The sequence below is a fragment of the Geotrypetes seraphini genome, chromosome 12 (assembly GCF_902459505.1).
Source record: "Geotrypetes seraphini chromosome 12, aGeoSer1.1, whole genome shotgun sequence".
Lineage (NCBI taxonomy): Eukaryota > Metazoa > Chordata > Amphibia > Gymnophiona > Dermophiidae > Geotrypetes > Geotrypetes seraphini.
In genome coordinates, this window is record NC_047095.1 from 90,607,199 (window position 1) to 90,625,287 (window position 18,089).

Consider the following 18,089-nt stretch of genomic DNA (forward strand, 5'->3'; position numbering starts at 1 on the left):
TGGAATCTGAGGGTAGAGTTGCATTTGTAGAAATGTGGCATCCAGTTATAGCATTGCTCCTTGATGTTACCATAGTGTGATGGCTGCAGCTCCTCCTCTATGCCTGGTCAGCTTGAAGAACAGAAGCCAGGCTTGCAGATCAAACCTAGATGTCGTGCACGGCAATGCACAGTACTTCTATTCAACCCTCAATCTGGCCCCCTCCAAAATATTTCCCAAACTCCCAAACCATAAACTCCCAAAGTTACAGAACTGAAAGATTTGTTTGTAATGCTGAGTTAATCATTTCAAGGTACCGTAGCTTGCCATGAGCTCCCATTGAAAAAGGCGTGAACTAAACCAAATAAATAACTTTCTCAGTATTGCGCAGTTTGAGTGCTAAAATGTGTCAGGTAAACTTGAGAAATATTGTTATATATAACAGATGGACATCATGTTCTCTTTGCAGTGAGGAGTTAATAAGCTACTAGCCAAACCAACAAAATGACCAATTGAACAGAGTCTGCGAGATAAAGCTTCAAATCATAGGACTCACTTTGAAATTTAAGGGCTGAAGTTTGGCCCTATACACAATCTCACTGATGGTCTGGAAGGTCTCATTGAACGTGAGGGACTTTTCTCCAAAAAGTTTATTAGCCGATACCAACTCTGCAGATCCATTGACTTTCCTATATAGCCGGCAGTTCAGTTTAGCAAAAAAGAAGTGTATCTGGTCTGAAGCCTTCGCTGAAACGCTATCAAAGTAAAAAACCTGCCATCCAGAAAAGGGGAGAAAATAGGATTATGTTATGTTACTTTTAAATTTCTTTTCCTCTTTTTCATCCTTGCTGCCCTCTAGGGCTTAATTTTTCCACCCAAACATCTCTATGACATTCACAAATTACCATAATATTAACCAAAAGGATAAAAGGTTACTCTGTGACCAGAAGCCCAATACCCTTAGTACTGAAGTTTCAAATATTTACACCTTCATCTGTTCCCTCCATGTGAGTGTATCTCAAACTTTCTTTCTGTCTTTAATTCATTTTCAATCCCGTTTCCCCCAAAGAGCTCAGAACGGGTTACAGGTTAAACATACATAAAATATAGTTAACATGTTACAATATGACATAATTACAGTACACATTTACAATACAAGGTTGTGTCCTAATTTGATATATACTAGGGTCTAAAAACAGCAAACAAAATACAGTAAACCCTTGATTTAATGGACTGCTCGAGGGGGGGGGGGTTTCCATTAAACTGAAAGTTCTAGTCCCCGGGGCTTGGTCCGTTAAATACAAAATCCAGATAAACGAGGTCCAGATAATCGAGGGTTACTGTATACAGGTTATAATTTGCCATAGTTATCTTTAACAGTGTAAGTTTTTCGATACAAGTTTATATCCTAACGTGATACAAACCGGGATCTAGTACCAATATACATTTCTTTGTAATGCATCGGTCATGGGCACGGAAGTTAGGTGAAGAGGTATGTTTTTATTGCTTTCCTAAAAAGATAAAAACAAACCTAGGGGAAAGGCGACACCATTCCTCTCACTCTTTCTTTCGTGCCCCTACCAACCGTAGCATCTATGTGTTTCTTTTATATAGTTTCAAAGATCAGACATGTTTATGGGCTGGGTGCTCAAAATATACATTTTATGCCATGGAAGCTCGCTCATGCATTAATATCCACTGAAGATATCAGCGTAGGGTTAACACATTTTACATGCTTAAAAACCAGACCCATCCACCAAGCCCGCCCAGTTCCACCTATTATGCTCACGCCACACCCCAGCCTTGCCTTCAACCCCGCCCCATCAGCCTGTTCTTGTCAGTCGGAAGGGCATCCATGCACGCACGAATGCCCTCTCCCGACGTGATCTAAAGAGGAAACTTTTCAAAACACGGACAAAGTGTTGGTAACCCTATATCAGCGCAACCCCATAGCCACATCTTAATAAAGAGAACCAGCCATGTCTTCCCATTATACTGCTTACTTCCAGTGATGCTAATGCTGGAGAGATTTCTTCAATCTGTTCAGAATACTGCACGTAGGTTACTTTCTCATGCTTGCCTCTTTTAAAAGATCATCACTGGCTCCCAATTAAAGCCCATATTGATCACAAACTATTGACATGAGTCTTTACCAGTGTTTCTCAACTCGGTCCTGGAGTACCCCCTTGCCAGTCAGGTTTTCAGGTGAATATGCATGAAAAAATTTGCATATAATGGCACCTAACTTAATTGGCAAAATACCCTTAACAACCTATCACAACACGCTTAGTGGCACCTAATGCCTAAGTGGGCATTTCTATGGGTTTAGCGTGAGTTAGGCACCGCTAAGCGTGATTCTCTAAAAACTTAGGTGCCTGAAATGTAGGTCTTTAAAACCCTCACTTTCATTTCAGGCGCCTATGTTTTTACATAGGTGCTGTTAGCTGTGATTCTGTAAATGGCATCTAAGTATGACTGACATGCGGCCGACGCCTTTTTTTTTCTTTTTTTTTTTGCACCGTCCGATTTAAGCGCTGTTTATAGAATCAGCCCCTTAATGCCTCTGAATATCACCACAGACAGCTAAACATAAAGCTAGCTATTTTGTGAGCAGTCCATGGGCGGAGTTGGCACTTAACCACATAAGTTTAGTGCTTAAAATCAGACTACATAAAAGACAGTCCTTTCTTTATGAGGTGTCTGGACATGGCCAGCATTGAATATCAAGCAATAATGCCATCTGAAGCTGCTTTTAAACACTGACCAAACCAACAAATCTGTCTGTCACTCCCTTAATAGTCCCCTACCACCTTTTATCCCCCTCTGTGTGTCTGTCATAATTAGATTGTAAGCTCTTCTTAGCAGGGACCATCTCTTGCATGAACAATGTACACCATTGCATACGCCTGGTAGCACTATAGAAATAATAAATTGTTGTTGCTGCTGCCATTGTCAGGGGCGGCTAAAAAAAAAAATAACCAAAACCCACTCACCGCTGCCAGCTACATATTGATCCCCACATTTCCAGGTGCCTAGTCGTATTAGGTCACTGTGCACCAAAATACACACATTTGTGATCTGTGGACCCAAGTTATGGAACTTATTCCCGTTTGGCTTTATTTTGAGCAACGGTACTTAACATTCAAGAATAAGGTGAAAGCCTGGATTTCACAATTGGAATTTTACGTGACAGAAGCATCCTCTATAGACAGATTTAAATTGCATCTTAAAGACCTTTCTATTCAAGGATGCGTTTGATTTATAAGCTTTATTTCATCTCCATCTCTCCAACACAAACATAACCTTCCCCTACCCTAATATATTTACCTTAAATGTCTTCCGATCCTATTAAGAACATAAGAAGTTGAAACCACTGGGTCAGACCAGAGGTCCATCGCCCAGCGGTCCGCTCCCGCGGCGGCCCATCAGGTCTGTGACCATGTGAAGTGGTTCCTGACCATTTCTGTAACCTATCTCTACATCTATCTGTAACCCTTAATCCCCTCATCCTTTAGGAACCTATCTAAACCTTCCTTGAAACCCTGTAGTGTACTCTGGCCTATTCAAAAATGAAGTTCTCCCTTCTAACCCCTTGTATTCAAATATATTGAATACAAACATTGTTCTATCTGTTTGTCCGTCCTGCAGGTCTTAGGGGTCCTCTTATCAAACCGCGCTAGCAGGGTTAGCGTGTTGGACATTTCATCACGTGCTAACCCCCGCGGCCAGCTAAAAAACTAACGCCTGCTCAATGCAGGCATTAGCGGCTAGCACGGCAGGCGGTTTAACGCATGGTATTACGCACGTTAAATCCCTACCGCAGCTTGATAAAAGGACCCCCTTAATATTTGTTTCCATTTTTTATCATTTTATTATTGTAAACCGACTAGAAGTTACTATAGGCGGTACGAGAAATTTTAATAAAACTTGAAAACTTAAAGGGGTGAGGATGGAGGGTTGAGACATATCTGGCTGCCAATTAACCATCGCAATATTTATAAAATACTTATATTAACCTTTAAAGTTATACTAACGGATGAACCTTCCTATCTGGCATGCCTTTTAAATGTATATGTGCCGTCTAGATCAGTGTTTTTCAACTTTTTTACACCTATGGACCGGCAGAAATAAAATAATTATTCTGTGGACTGGCATCAGTCTGTGGACCGGCGGTTGAAGAACACTGAGCTAAGTCACGGGCCAGACCCCGCCCATCTCCACCCAATCTCCACCCCAGACTCCGCCCCCATAATAGTACTAATTGCACCTTGCACGTCCTGTGCCTCATCTGGAAGTCTTCCCTCTGACGTTGCAACGTCAGAGAGAAGGCTTCCGGTTCAGGCGCAGGATGCCTGTAGGAGCCACTGTCCGTGGCTTTGTGCACTGAATCAGTTAGGAAGAGGGAGCTGGCTCGAAGATAACGCCGCATCGATAGGACCGTGGACCGGCAGTTGAAGAACACTGTTTTGGGCCTGATGCACATGCTAGCCCTGTGGACCGGCACAAAATTTCTGTGGACCGGCACTGGTCCATGGACCGGTGGTTGAAGAACACTGGTCTAGATCACTCAGATCAGAAAACCAAAGACACCTTATAGTGCCATCATACCATGAAATAGTTCGTGAACATATCAGAGCCACAACTTTCTATGTGAAGGGCTCCCAACTTTGGAATGACATTCCATTAACAATTGCACTGTTAGGAAATTTAGATAAATTTAAAACAGATTTAAAAACATTCCTTTTTTCTGACGCATAATGAATGATTAACTGCGGTTTAGTATGGACAGAATCCTGGAGACTAGAAATTTATTTTATGGTTTGTTTTGCATGGATAATTGGTTTACGTAATTTTAAGTCAATTTCACCCTCTTTTACTAAGGCGCGCCAGCCGTTTTAGCATGCGCTAAACACTAACGCATCCATAGAATATAATGGACACATAAGCGTTTAGCACGTGCTAATATTTAGCGCACGCTAAAATAGCTAGCATGCCTTAGTTAAAGGATCCCTTTATTTGAAATGGTTTTAATTTAATTTTTCTTATTACTTTCCTATATTGATTTATGTAATTTTAATTGTTTGGCTTTTTAGATTGTAAGCCACCCAGAAGGCTCTGACCCTTGGTGCGGGATAGTATTTGCCTGTTTTAATGTGTTTATTTTTTAACTTTTCTTTGAATTGTTGGTATGAATGTTTTCTTTCCTATTGATTTTGTAGTTCCTTTCTTTATGAATTTGTTTTAGAATGTACACTGCTTTGTCATGCTTTGACAGCTAAAAGCAGTATAGATAGGGCTAGATTCACTAACCCCCGATTCCATATCTGATCTGTGCCCAATTGCATATAGGCCGACAAATTCACAAAAGGCCTGTAGGGGTGATTCCTTTTTTTTTTTTTTTTAAGTTCAATAAATTTTTATTGAGTATTTTGAAAAATACAAGGAGCAATTCAAATACATAAGAATAAGATAACGTTTTGTATATATATGATCTATAAATATAAAATTAATTATAAAGGACCATAGTATTAAGAAAAGCTCAGAGTAATGGAGTTGTTTGTGAAGACTGTATGAGAAAAAGATGAAAGAAGACAGAGTAAAAATAAAAAGAGAAAGGAAAGAAAAGGAAAGGTGGAGAAAAGGAAGGGAAGACAGGAGTGTCTACAAAGCAGAGCATACATATGAATCTAAAAATGACCAGGGTGATTTCTTGCTTTTTAAATTCATGGAGATTCGGAGTGTGATTTTACTCTCATATGCATATGATTCAAGTCTATGATACATACATAGTGAGTTCCACCAAAACATATAATCTAATAACGAAAATGATTTCCAATTTTTCAGAATGTGCATGAGAGCAGTCACAATCATGGTATCAATGAGTTTAGGAGGACATTTTGATTGCGCGAAGCAGGGATGTTGAGATCGAAGGATTATAATGTCCATAGAAATTTTCTTCTGAGCAGTTAGTGATAGATTGTATGGTATTCCAAATTTGGGTCCAAAAAGAGCGGACTAAAGTACAATGAAAAAACATATGATCAAGAGTTCCCTCCTCTTTCAAGCAGTTCCAGCAAATAGAGTCAAGTTTTAAGTTGGCTTTCCACATGCGAAATGGGGTCCATATTGCATTCCACATAATAAAGAACATTGATTGTGAAACTCTAGAAGATAGAAGTGGGCGGTTTGTTGAAGACCAAAAGAATTCTCAATCAATGTCAGATAGCGGAATGGTGAGTATATTATCCCAGTGTTTCATAGATTGATATGAAAAAGTGAATAAATGATCTCTCAGAATATTATAGAAAAAAGATATAGCTTTTCCTTTTGATAGAGACCATAAAGACCAATGGTAGATAGTGTTTTTGGAAGACATGAAGTCATACTGTATATGCACAGAAGACAGCACTTCAATAAGTGAGATCCACTGTGAATAGGCAGAGGAAGGCAACAGGTATGTGGAGCAGAGTATATCAAAAGGAATTGACGTAGTGAGAGTAGACAATTGATGAGCAAACCATATACCTGCTCGCTGCCACCGTTTCCATGAAAGAGATTTGCCATGATTTTGGATTTTGGGATTATTCCAAAGAGACATGAGTGGGCTTACACTAATTGAGATCTCAGCTATATTATCTAAATGATGGAGAGCATGCTGCGTTGAATTCAACAGAGAATACTTTCTCAAATGTCTAGGTATTGATATCGTTAGTAAGCAGGAGATGTGTAGAGGTTTGCATAGAAAACACTCCATTTCAAACCAAGTAGGAGGGTCTTGAGAAAAGGAGTCATTAACCCAGTAGGCTCCATATTTAGCTAATGAAGCAATATAATAATGATAGAAATCCGGGAAGTTAAGACCACCGTTAATTTTAGAGGCCTTCAGCTTGGCTAGAGCAATTCGAGGTTTTTTCTTGTTCCATATAAATTCAGATAGCTTCCTATTTAGCCAATGGAAAAATGATTTCTGGCATAAAAGAGGAAGCATAGAGAGAATGTAATTAATTTGAGGTGCTAGGGTCATTTTGATGGATGCTATTCTACCCCACCAAGACAAATAAAGTGGAGACCACCGAGATGTAGTGTTAAGAATTAAATTTTTGATTTTAGATATATTAAGATCTTGAGTGAGGACCGGATCCTTGTGTATTAAAATCCCCAAGTATTTCACAGCTTCATTAGACCATGTGAATGGAAAGTTAGCCAAATCTGATTGAAGAATGTAGGGGTGATTCCTGATTCAACTGTTAGGCCTCAAAAACTCCTGTCAAGCAAGGCATGAACTATCTTTCCTGCATGAACCATCTCTGCCTGATGCATTTTGGATGTGTTTACAAGAACTGTGTGTTTCCAGTCAAGGGCATGGGCCCACCCTAGCGTGTCCAGCTCCTGTGTGAAACCTGGAGGAGTTATGAACTATATTATGATCTATGTTTTGTGCTTATCATCTATGGCGCCTTCCAAGGCCTCTGCACAAGAAAAGACTATTCATTCTTGCTCTTCTGCTTTGATTGGTCCTGGAGGATCATCTGACACGACCTAAGGAGAAAGGTGTTTGCGAAGAATTAGACAATTTGAGATTTGGGTGAACTCGGATCAAAAATTGTTTTTTCTTACCTTGCACCGCGTAAGAACTGATAAAAGTTCCCTCTTGTGAATAGCTCTCATAAGAGAGTGAAGATGCAGAACTGTCTTTTAAATAGATCTGGTTTCTATCACAAAAGGAACTCTGGCAAATATATTACAGGTGCTCCAGTGAGAAACTACCTTGTCTGTCCAGACAAATATCTATACCTTGCTAAGCTGAAGAAAGAAGGATTCTATCTTCCAGATTTGCTGAGGCATTATCAAAGGGTGAGAAAGGAATTATCTTTTACAGTGCTGGGTTATATAGATTTTTATTCTGTGGATAGGAACGTCCGGTGATAAGCTATAATAGATTGCTGCTAAATTATCAGAAATTAGTATTGTAAGGAATTATACTTGTGTGTAAGAATTAGTCATATTTAGTAATTTACTTAGTGATTACTGTATACTAATAGTGTGCTAACATATATATGTATTCAGGGATATTGTGAACAATTATTAGTTGTTATTTACTGCTGGCTTGTGTGAATATCTATTTTTATACCTTTATAATAAACTATTACAGATATCTTGGGTTTCTCTGTTTCACTCATATAAGTTGGCATAGGGCTGAATCTGTGGCTGCAGTTATAGTGTAAACCTAGACACAAGGGGGTAAATTCTCTATTAGTACGTCTAACTTAGGCGTGCTTTAGACGTCCGGTAAACGCAAGTGCCAATCAAACGGTACTTAGGCGTGCGGTAGACGTCCCTACAACCTCTTCGCACAAAATAGACGCAGGTTTCTGAAACGTCATTAAGACGTCTCCAATGGACCCGTGATAGACGTGGGTACGATTTTTTTTTTTCTTTATTATCACTCATTCAGCATTGTAAGTATAGGATGATGAAAAAGATAACCAAAACACAGTATACCATTTTGTAAACTATATATTAGTTGATCTAGCAATATCAGTGAGGTAGGGAATGGCAGACAGAGAACACTGCTGTGATGTATCTTTTTCCTCTAGGATATCAGAATTGTACAGTTTACCATTAATACAAGGAAAAAAAATATGTTATGTTTCAAAGGAAAACTAGAAGATGAAACGTACCGAGTGGGTGTTGAACTTACATTATCAGTATGGAAGGTGGGAACCGATAGATGTATGCTACACAGAAAGCTGTACAGAAATGTCATACTCACCTCCTATTAGAAGTGGAAAGGATAGGACTTTGAACACCATATAGACTTTTTATAAACTTCGTTTAAGTTCCACAAAGACTGGCAGGAAAGGCACCCTAAGTCATCCAATAAGCTTTCTCTCGATTTCCCAGAGACATTATTTCAGAGAGGATAGTTTAGAAGTGATATCTTGCTCGAAAGAACACTCTCCTGGTCTTAAAACATTGCAACAATCAGCTCATTCTTCAGAACAAAGGTAAATCCCATAACTTACACTGGCCCAACTTAGAAACAGAATCAAAACACAGATTAGACCTGAATGTGGCTTCTAGTTCACAGGAAGAGGAAGTAGCAAGCAGCACAATGCTGATCTCATTGTGACATCATCAAGGTGCACCTGGAAGGTAGATATGCCACAAGTAAAAGACAAGCCGGGAGTTGAACTCACAACCTACAGATGATCGATATAGTGCTTTTACTCACTGACCTACACCTGTGTCTCTGGTTCCCCTGTCATAGCATACCTTAGTGATGTGCTAAAATATACTCTACTTAGCTATCATATCACAGTCAGTTGAGGCAAAAGACTGGTAGCTCAATGGTGTAAAGCACTGTTGTCACGGATGCAACACCCATATTCTTAAGTATGGTTCAATAAATGTAATACAGAGTCAAAATTATGCTGTTTATTTTATCAAACCCAAGCTCAACTTTGTAATGTATTGTGTATAGTCTCGCTAATGTGTTTGTGATGAAAATGAGATGCGATAGGTGTATATCCTATATAATAAAACCCTAGCCGCGCATGCGCACATACCTGCGTGCTTCTGTGATCTCTGCTCTGTGATCAGTAGGTCTGTGGCCAGCAGGAGTGCAGATGCAGCAGCCAGGCGACTCCCCCCTCCCGCCCTCACTCACCACCAAAAACACCACCGCCAAAGCCTCCTCCTTCTGCCCAGCCGGGAGGAGGGCTCCGAGTCGCTGAAGACTGTCCCAGATCAGCTTACACAGTCCCTCAAAAATTAACCTTTTCATCTGAGGCGCGAGGCTGCGGTGACCTTCCTCCCCCGGCTCACTAAGGTTTCATCTTAAGAAATTCAAATGCATTGTTGAAAATGCAAGTGACTATTCTCTGTCATCCTAGACACCCCTGCAACACCCCAACAACACACTCCTGCAGCATAAACCCCTCATGTTATAATCAAGTAAAAGACAAGCCGGGAGTTGAACTCACAACCTATGGATGATTGGTACAGCATGTTTACTCACTGAGCTACCGAGCTACTTAACTGTAGCCCTAACCCTAACCATAAAGTAGCATCTGACGTCAAAGAAGCCGTTAGAATTTTGAAATCGTTTTGGGCGTTCATTGGGTGTTCTCAGATCAAATACACCTGTAGATACTTGCAATGATTACCCCTTGTCAAAGCTTGTACCTAAAGCCATTTCTGGAGACTCCCATTCCCAAGTCCCCAACATAGCTCAGTGCTTAAAAGCACTGCATGTATCTTCCAAAGGTCAGGGGTTCAAGTCCTGACTAAGATTACCAAAGACATAATACTTTTTTTTCCACCCACCCAAACATGCATAGCTAAGCATGTGAACCTCACTTCCCAATCTTCATGTATTTAATTTATAACTTGTCATTGTGTTTGGGGGAGGTGAAGTTTCATTAGGTTTACATGGTAAGCTTCTAAGCTTGTACCTAAAGTCATTTCTGGAGACTCCCATTCCCAAATCTCCAACATAGCTCAGTGCTTAAAAACACTGCATGTATCTTCCAAAGGTCAGGGGTTCAAGTCCTGATTAAGGTTACCAAAGACATAATATTCTTTTTATTTTCCACCCACCCAAACATGCATAGCTAAGCATGTGAACCTCACTTCCCAATCTTCATTTATTTAATTTATAACTTGTCATTGTGTTTGGGGGAGGTGAAGTTTCATTAGGTTTACATGGTAAGCTTCTAAGCGTTGTGCTATACTTTTTTGTATAACAGCAATATCGGCGTGCTTTAGGGTGTAATCAACAGTGTTGATGTAGCGCGGAGCGGCTGCTGCATGCACGCCCAAGCGGCACAAAAACGTCATCGCGTTTTTTGCGTTGTGACATCATAGAATCGCCCGTTCTTCATACGCAGTTATTTCTCATAAAATGGCTGCCAGAAGACAGCCAAACTTTTCCACCCAGGACTCCAGGCTGCTGGCCAGGCTGTTTCTCTCCCGGGAGCACCACTATTTTGTAGTGCCTGGCCATCGCAGGTCATACCTGCAATTCAGGGACTCATGGACCCGCCTGACCCGGCGGTACAATCGTAGAGCCTCCTGTCCCAGGGAAGTAAGTATTCCAAGTCAGGCCCTCACAATTAATCATGTAAAAAGTAATTATGATGGAAACCTGTCTCGATCAAATTGGTCATGTTTTTTGTGATTCCTTTTTAAAACTACAATTGTGCATAATAAATCTTTTACATTGAATACTGAAATTAAAGCACATTCCAAATGAGCAGTAGTAGGATTTCAAATGACAAATTCAGCTCCTAGAAGGCATCTATTCCATTCACAACATGCACACAACTAATTTTTGGGTCACAAGCTTCGCATTTGTAATAGAAACATCTTGAAATCAACTTTGCCAAAGTGCTGCTATGTCATTTCAAATACCTTCACCTTTCCTGTATCAATCTGCTGGTCTAGGGAGATAGTGGCATGATGTTTAAAGTGACAGCATCAGTACCCTGACGTCAGGGGTTTCAAGCCACGCTGCTCCTTCTGACCAAACTATTTTATTGCCCCTGCTGCATGATTGTAAGCTCACCAGGACATGCTGTAATGTGCGGCAGTGCTGATAGGCTACAGCCTCAGCACCCTGGGGTTGTGAGTTCAATCCCACACTCCTCCTTGTGATGCTGTCCATGTCACCTCACCCCCCCCCCCCCACTGTCCCAGGTACAGTAGAGAGATAGCGATGCCTCCAGCACAGAAAGGGGAAAATGCTGGAGTACGTGAATACATTCATGTGAAACATGTGGCAGAAGGGGGTGGAGGCAGGCAGCAAAGCGGATAGGGGCTCTTAGAGGGCAGCGTACTCCATTTTTATGTGCTTATAGAAGTCAATACTTAAGTAAACATGTTATGCCACAGTGCTAGATGGCACTCATCATATCCCTCCCTCTCTGTTCTTTCTCTCTCTCTCTATTATCCAGGTTGAGGATCTCAGGAAAAGGGGGGCGGCTGCTGAGGCGCCAGGAGCGGGCCTTCCTTGAGGGGGTGAGGGAGGAATTGCGCGCAGAAGCCGGTGAGTAATGAGTCCAGCGTGTGTTTCTTTGTGATCAGCCTACCAGAATAAATAGATGAAAATGCTTGAGTAGCTGTAAACCATTCTTAATCATAAAATCTGCAGTAAAGCTGCTATTGTGATATCATGTCATGTTCTACTTGCCTCACTTACTTATGCTACATTTTTATGTTTACAGTGGAGTAGGTGCTTTGCATCCTGTTATTAGCATTTGAAGAAAATAACGTAGTAAAGAATGTCATGTTCAAAAGTGTTGTGGACATATCTGACTGGATCCTGTTTCCCTCTTGTCAAGCAGCAGCGCAGGCACCCCCTCAGGAGGCACCGCAGGTGATGGAGGGAGCCCCACCCTGGTCCTCGGCGGAGGAGGAGGAAGAGGAGGAGAGGGAAGAAGGGGAGGAAGAAGAGGAGGGGGATTATTCTCCCTGGGAGCCCTCACGACCACCCACACCGCCTGCCCCACCACTGCCCCCTGGACCTCCACTGCCTGCCCCACCACTGCCCCCTGGACCCCCACCGCCTGCCCCACCACTACCTCCAGGACCCCCACCACCATCCCCTGTTGGACCTTCCCCTTCCCCCACCCATAGCCCTTCCCATCACTCTCCTGCCCTTCCTGTTCCATCCCACCCCCTTTCCTTTCTGTTCCCCCCCAGGAGCAGCCCGACCAGCCTCAGGAGGGGGCGGGCAGGGAGATGGAGGCCTACTCTGCCATCTTGGAGGAGGTGCAGGTATTGAGAGGGTGTGTGGAGAGGATGGAACATGCCCTCTTGCGGCTGGTAGCCGAAAGAGGGCATGGTGCCAGCAGCCATACACCCTCTCAATGACTGCACCTCTTCCGCCCCCCTCGCCTGAGGTAGCTCAAGCTGCTCTTGGGGGGCACCCACCCTCTTTCCCTGCGTTATATGTTATATATGTAAATAGTTTTTTAAAAAGAAGTTTATGTTTTTAAAAGTTTTATATTTTAATTAAAAAATTGTTTATAGTTTAAACATGCCTGTGTGGTTTTAACCTTGTAGCTTCATCAGTTTAGTGGACAGAGTCCAAAGTAGATAGGGGTTCAGGAGGGACTGCTGAATGGGCCCTTTTCAATATAACAACAAGGTGACATATAGAAAGTTTGACAATCTTTATTGGGGTCTGTCATTCATTCTATTACCTGCTAGCCACTCTGATGTCAAATCATTGCAGAATCTAGGAAAAAAGCAAGTGAATGCAAGGGTATATGCAACTGTAGGTAGATGACGACATCTCAGCTATGATGTGCAAAGTAAGCCAGTCCCTGTTCCAAAGTAAATGGCTACATAAGGAAGAGAATATAAGTCACTGTGGTAGATTTGTTGTTAAGGAATAGGGTTACTGCTAGTAAGAGTTGGCTCCACACCAGGAGAATCCAAATGAGACATGTGGGTTTTTCTTCCTTTCACGGAAGGTGATGGAAGTAAAGGCCAGATACCTCAATCTATCCTCCTGGTTCTTGAGCTGCACTATTTTGGTTAAGCAGGTGTGGAAACCACAAAGATGCTCACAGCTGCACTGCTCTCAGTAATACAAAACTCCATCTGACAATACTGCAGTTGCCTGTCTAAGACACCTGAAAACAGAAAAGAGGAGAAGCTGGTTTACACAAGGTTCACAAACAGGGGGTTCAACCCCCAAGGTCCATATCTGTCCTCCCTTCCCTGAAGCAATGTGTTAACCTCATTTATGTTGAGCTGCTTAGATGTCACCGTGGTATAGTTGTTAAAGCAATAGCCTTAACTCGCTGATGGTGTGGGTTAATATCACCTGTAATCCTCCACTGCTACTGTTGAGAACTCATGTGAGGGAATAGACTAACTGAAAACAAAAAGTTTGTGTGCATATAACAGCAGGAATGCGTGCCATGGTGTTCTATGAGGCCAACATTATCAATTTACTATTGTTCCTGAAAGTCATCAAGGATACCTGTGTGAAGAGAACAATAGAAGTGTGAAACATTTATTTCACTCATCAGAAGAGTGACTCAAGTGAAGAATAGTAGAGTAAGCAAATAAAGGTTACCATATATCATTCTCACCTACAACTGTTTGGCTAGGTGCAAGCTGGTCTCTCTCTGGCAAACACATAGGTGATGAGCAGAGTTAACCTGAAATGAAGAATAGAGAGAAACTGTTAACAAAGACCTATGTCTCCAAAATTAAACACTGAAGTTGTGGCAGAACACACACCTAGAAGTAACAGAGGTGCTAACATACCTTTAGACTCCTTATTAAAAATGGCAGCCATTAGGCACTCATTAGGAGTTTTCCACCTGAACCATGTACACTGATTGGATGTCCACTGAATGGCAGTGTTTCCCCCCCCCCCCAACACACCCGATCTATTCTTATCAATGAGTTAGTACACAGAACCATTCCTCACCTGATTTTAACTTGCCTGTAATTTGATTCTACAAAGAATTAACTTTAGCTCTATGAGTAAACCCTCTCAGATGTATGAACACATCCATTTTACTTACATATCCATATTTCTACCAGCAAAATTTCTACCAGCATGGTCTTTATCAGTCTTCTCAGTCATTTTTGTCAGCCCTGTGGAATGAAGAGTAAGAGATATCAGAAATAAAATAACTATTATAAACAATAGTACACAATGAAAGCCCATAAAGAGAAGTCAGTTTTTGCTGGTTGGTTTCTTTAGTTCTATCATAAGGACACCTAAGTAGCTTACAAAATATCATTCTCACCTGGACTTACTATCTGAGCTGCTTCTAGAAAAGATAAAACAACATATTAGAATGACATGTAGCTTGTTAATGGCTCTGTGGAATAGAGAGAAATGGGAGGCAGAGATAGGAAAAAAAATGTAAAAGACTAAGACAGAGTAAAGTCTCAAACATCTGCATAAGCAATAGGACAGAATAGAAAGGAAACACTGCTCACCTGGACCTTCTTATACCCATGCACGCCTATGTAGCGTCTGACGTCAGTAGGGCGGGGAAACTTTCTCAATGCCTATTGGGTGCCGTTCGGGTGCGGTTCCTTGGCCCGCTTCCTAACCACGCCCATCACACCTCATTGGCTGTCCTATGGGGGTGTATATGAACGTGTTCTACAAGTAGCCTGAAAAGATGTCTTCACCTTACAACATGGCTCCAAAACGGAAATCGAATTTCTTGCATGGAGAGTTGCAGATATGGAAAATGGAGGTGGGGCAGACCATGACATTATGAAAGCAGGGAGAGTGGTGGGTGTGGGCATCTGTGTGTAACCTGACCTGGCCCCTTCTTTTCCCTAACAATTGATTCCCTTCCACACTTAACACAAAACCTAAGTCCTCAACAATACCTCACACCAACACCCAGAAAAATCCATAAACTAAAGAAATACAGATAATGGGGGTGGGGAGGAGTGTCAAAGGCAGAAGGGAGTATAAAGGAGAACAGGCAAGTCATAGCACAAAGTTTCATCATTGAGGAAACGGAACACCACAAATACCAACTCACATGAGGGGGTCTTACATAGGAAAAATGGCTGTGCCAAAGTTTTCTATATACTTAAAGGACGCCTAATTAGCGTCTGACGTCATAGGAACCGTTAGGATTCAAATCTAATTGGATGTGCATTGGATGTCGTTTTGCCATATACAGCTGTAGTGACGTTGTAGTCATTTCCTTCACATCTCTAAGCTTTGATACGAAGCTCTATGTTCTAAACAAAGTTACCTCTATACCTCTATGCCTTAAGGCAGGGGTGCCCAACGCGTCGATCGCGATCGACCAGTAGCTCAGGAAGGCAACTCAAGTCGATCGCACTCATGTTTCCGTCCTGATCTACGGGCCGATCAGCCTTCCTCTCCAGTGTTCTCCCTAGGGCCTTTTAGCTGGGCGGTCCGCCCAGCTGTCATCTGCCGCTGCTGAACATTAAAAAAAAAACCCCATAAAAACCGGCTTGGAGATTTCAGCCCCTAGCGAACTTATGCTCCGGGCTCTAACGTGTGCGTGCCGGCTTCTCTTCTCTTCCCTCCGAAACCGGAAGTTATGTCCGGGGGGGGGGGGGGGAAGGCCGGCACGCACATGTTGAGAGCCCTGAAGCAAGCGTTCGCTACGGGCTAAGGCGGGAGACAGGTTAGTGAAGCATTTCCTCTTCTTGCTGCCGGGTCCTGCCTACTTTCTGTTTCCGCGAAGGCAGGACCCGGCAGCATTTCCCCCAACAGTTCCTCGCGATGCTGGTCGGCCGAAGCAGGGAGAGGTTGGGGCGGCGTCGGCTTTTGGGCGTGTTATTGGCGTCGGCTTTCGGGCCTGTTATTGGTGGCGGTTTGGGTCCTGGTCCCCGATTGCAGTGGCAGTGTCTTGGGGGAGGGCAGGGAGAAAGAAAGAAAGAAAAAGGGCAGGCAGGGAGACAGAAGGAAAGAAGAGAAACAGAAAAAAAGGAAAGGGAGGCAGAGAGAAAGAAAGGGCAGGGAGAGAGGAAGGAAAAGTTGGGGGAGGGAATGAGGTGTGGAGGAGAGGAAGCATACAGGCTGAAAGAAGGGAAGAAAGACTGGATGCACAGTCAGAAGAAGAAAGTGCAACCAGAGACTCATGAAATCACCAGACAAGGTAGGAAAAATGATTTTATTTTAAATTTAGTGATCGAAATGTGTCTCAATTTATATCTGCTGTCTATATTTTACACTAAGGTCCCCTTTTACTAAACCGCAATAGAGTTTTTTTAGCGCAGGGAGCCTATGAGCGTCGAGAGCAGCGCTGGGCATTCAGCGCAGCTCCCTGCGCTCTAAAAACTGCTATCGTGGTTTAGTAAAAAGGGAGGGGGGTATATTTGTCTATTTTTGTATGGTTGTTACTGAGGTGATAGTGCAGAGTCATCTGCTTTGACCTCTTTGAAAAACCCTGGAATAGGAATAATAATTAACATTTTCTATGCGTACAGTGTGCGTTGTGTTTTTTTTAAATTTTATTGTTGGTAGATCATTTTGACTTGGTCATTTTAAAAGTAGCTCGCAAGCCCAAAAAGTGTGGGCACCCCTGCCTTAAGGCATTGCTTTTCATCTTCCATACATCAGGGGGTTCAAGTCTTGAGTAAGGTTAGCAAATAGTTTATATTCATTTCTCAGCCAGGACACCTGGTAACTCTTTAGCCTTGCCTTTACATATCAATATTTTGCTTCAGCTTTTATTATGTGCAGCCATTGTCTAATATTTAATGCAACCTGTTCTCTCTCATGCTGAACACCCTCCCCCACCAAAAACATCCCCCCCTAACTGGATCATTCTTGAACACCTGTCCAAGCCCTCTGAAGTTTGATTTAACTCATAGCTCAAAAGAAACACATTCATGAAAGTATCTCATGCACCTGTGGCTGCAGAATGCTGAGGAGAAACAGCAAATTCCACCACTTCTGAGAACTGTTAGGATGCAAGGAAACAAAAGTGAACAACAAACAGCACTGCAATCGGCTCTCTTTTGAAAGCAAAGAAAAAACAGCACACATTATCAGCACTTAAAAAGAGAATAAACAGATACACACCTTAACATTCAGCTTCCCTCATTGCAAAATGGAGGTCTTCAGTTGCACAAAACTGACCTCATTGTGACCTCATCAATCTGCACCTTCAAAGTAGTATGCTACAATTAAAAGATGTGCTGGGTGTAGAACTCACAACCTCTGGATGTTAGGAGCACAGGCTCCTAACACATAGGCTCCTAACACATAGAGCTACAGCTGCTTCTACTAAGATCCATCTCACCACCCTTCCATATCATACTTGACTGAGCTGTCTATGCTCATTAGCGATCATATCAGGATGAACTCAAATAAGTTTAAGCAAAGGAATGCCTAAAGATATGGAAGGTTTTCAAGTAGAAAACAAATATCAACTATGTATTAAAGAATTGCAGCACAAATGACGCTGATCGGCAAGGGCAAAAAAACACCACTTTTCCGGGTATGACGCCTAAACGGAACAGATTACTTACAGTCATATATGCATTAGTACAGTGCTTAGAATGAAGATTAGAGTGTGAGAAAAATGGAGCTTCACCTCACATGCATTCAAGCACACTTGGGAATATGGGTT

General features: G+C 42.1%; 1 protein-coding gene across 2 annotated transcripts in view; it reads right to left on the reverse strand.

Moving 5' to 3' along the window:
* The window catches only part of SERPINC1 (serpin family C member 1), a 148,284-nt gene that overhangs the window by 76,227 nt on the left and 53,968 nt on the right, over window positions 1-18,089 (reverse strand). For both annotated transcript variants that reach the window (XR_004536543.1, XM_033915271.1), the window contains exon 3: window positions 536-751. Coding sequence is in view for 1 of the 2 variants with exons in the window: in XM_033915271.1 (XP_033771162.1) it covers window positions 536-751 (216 nt within the window). In the remaining variant the exon portion in view is untranslated. The remainder of the gene's footprint in view (window positions 1-535; window positions 752-18,089) is intronic.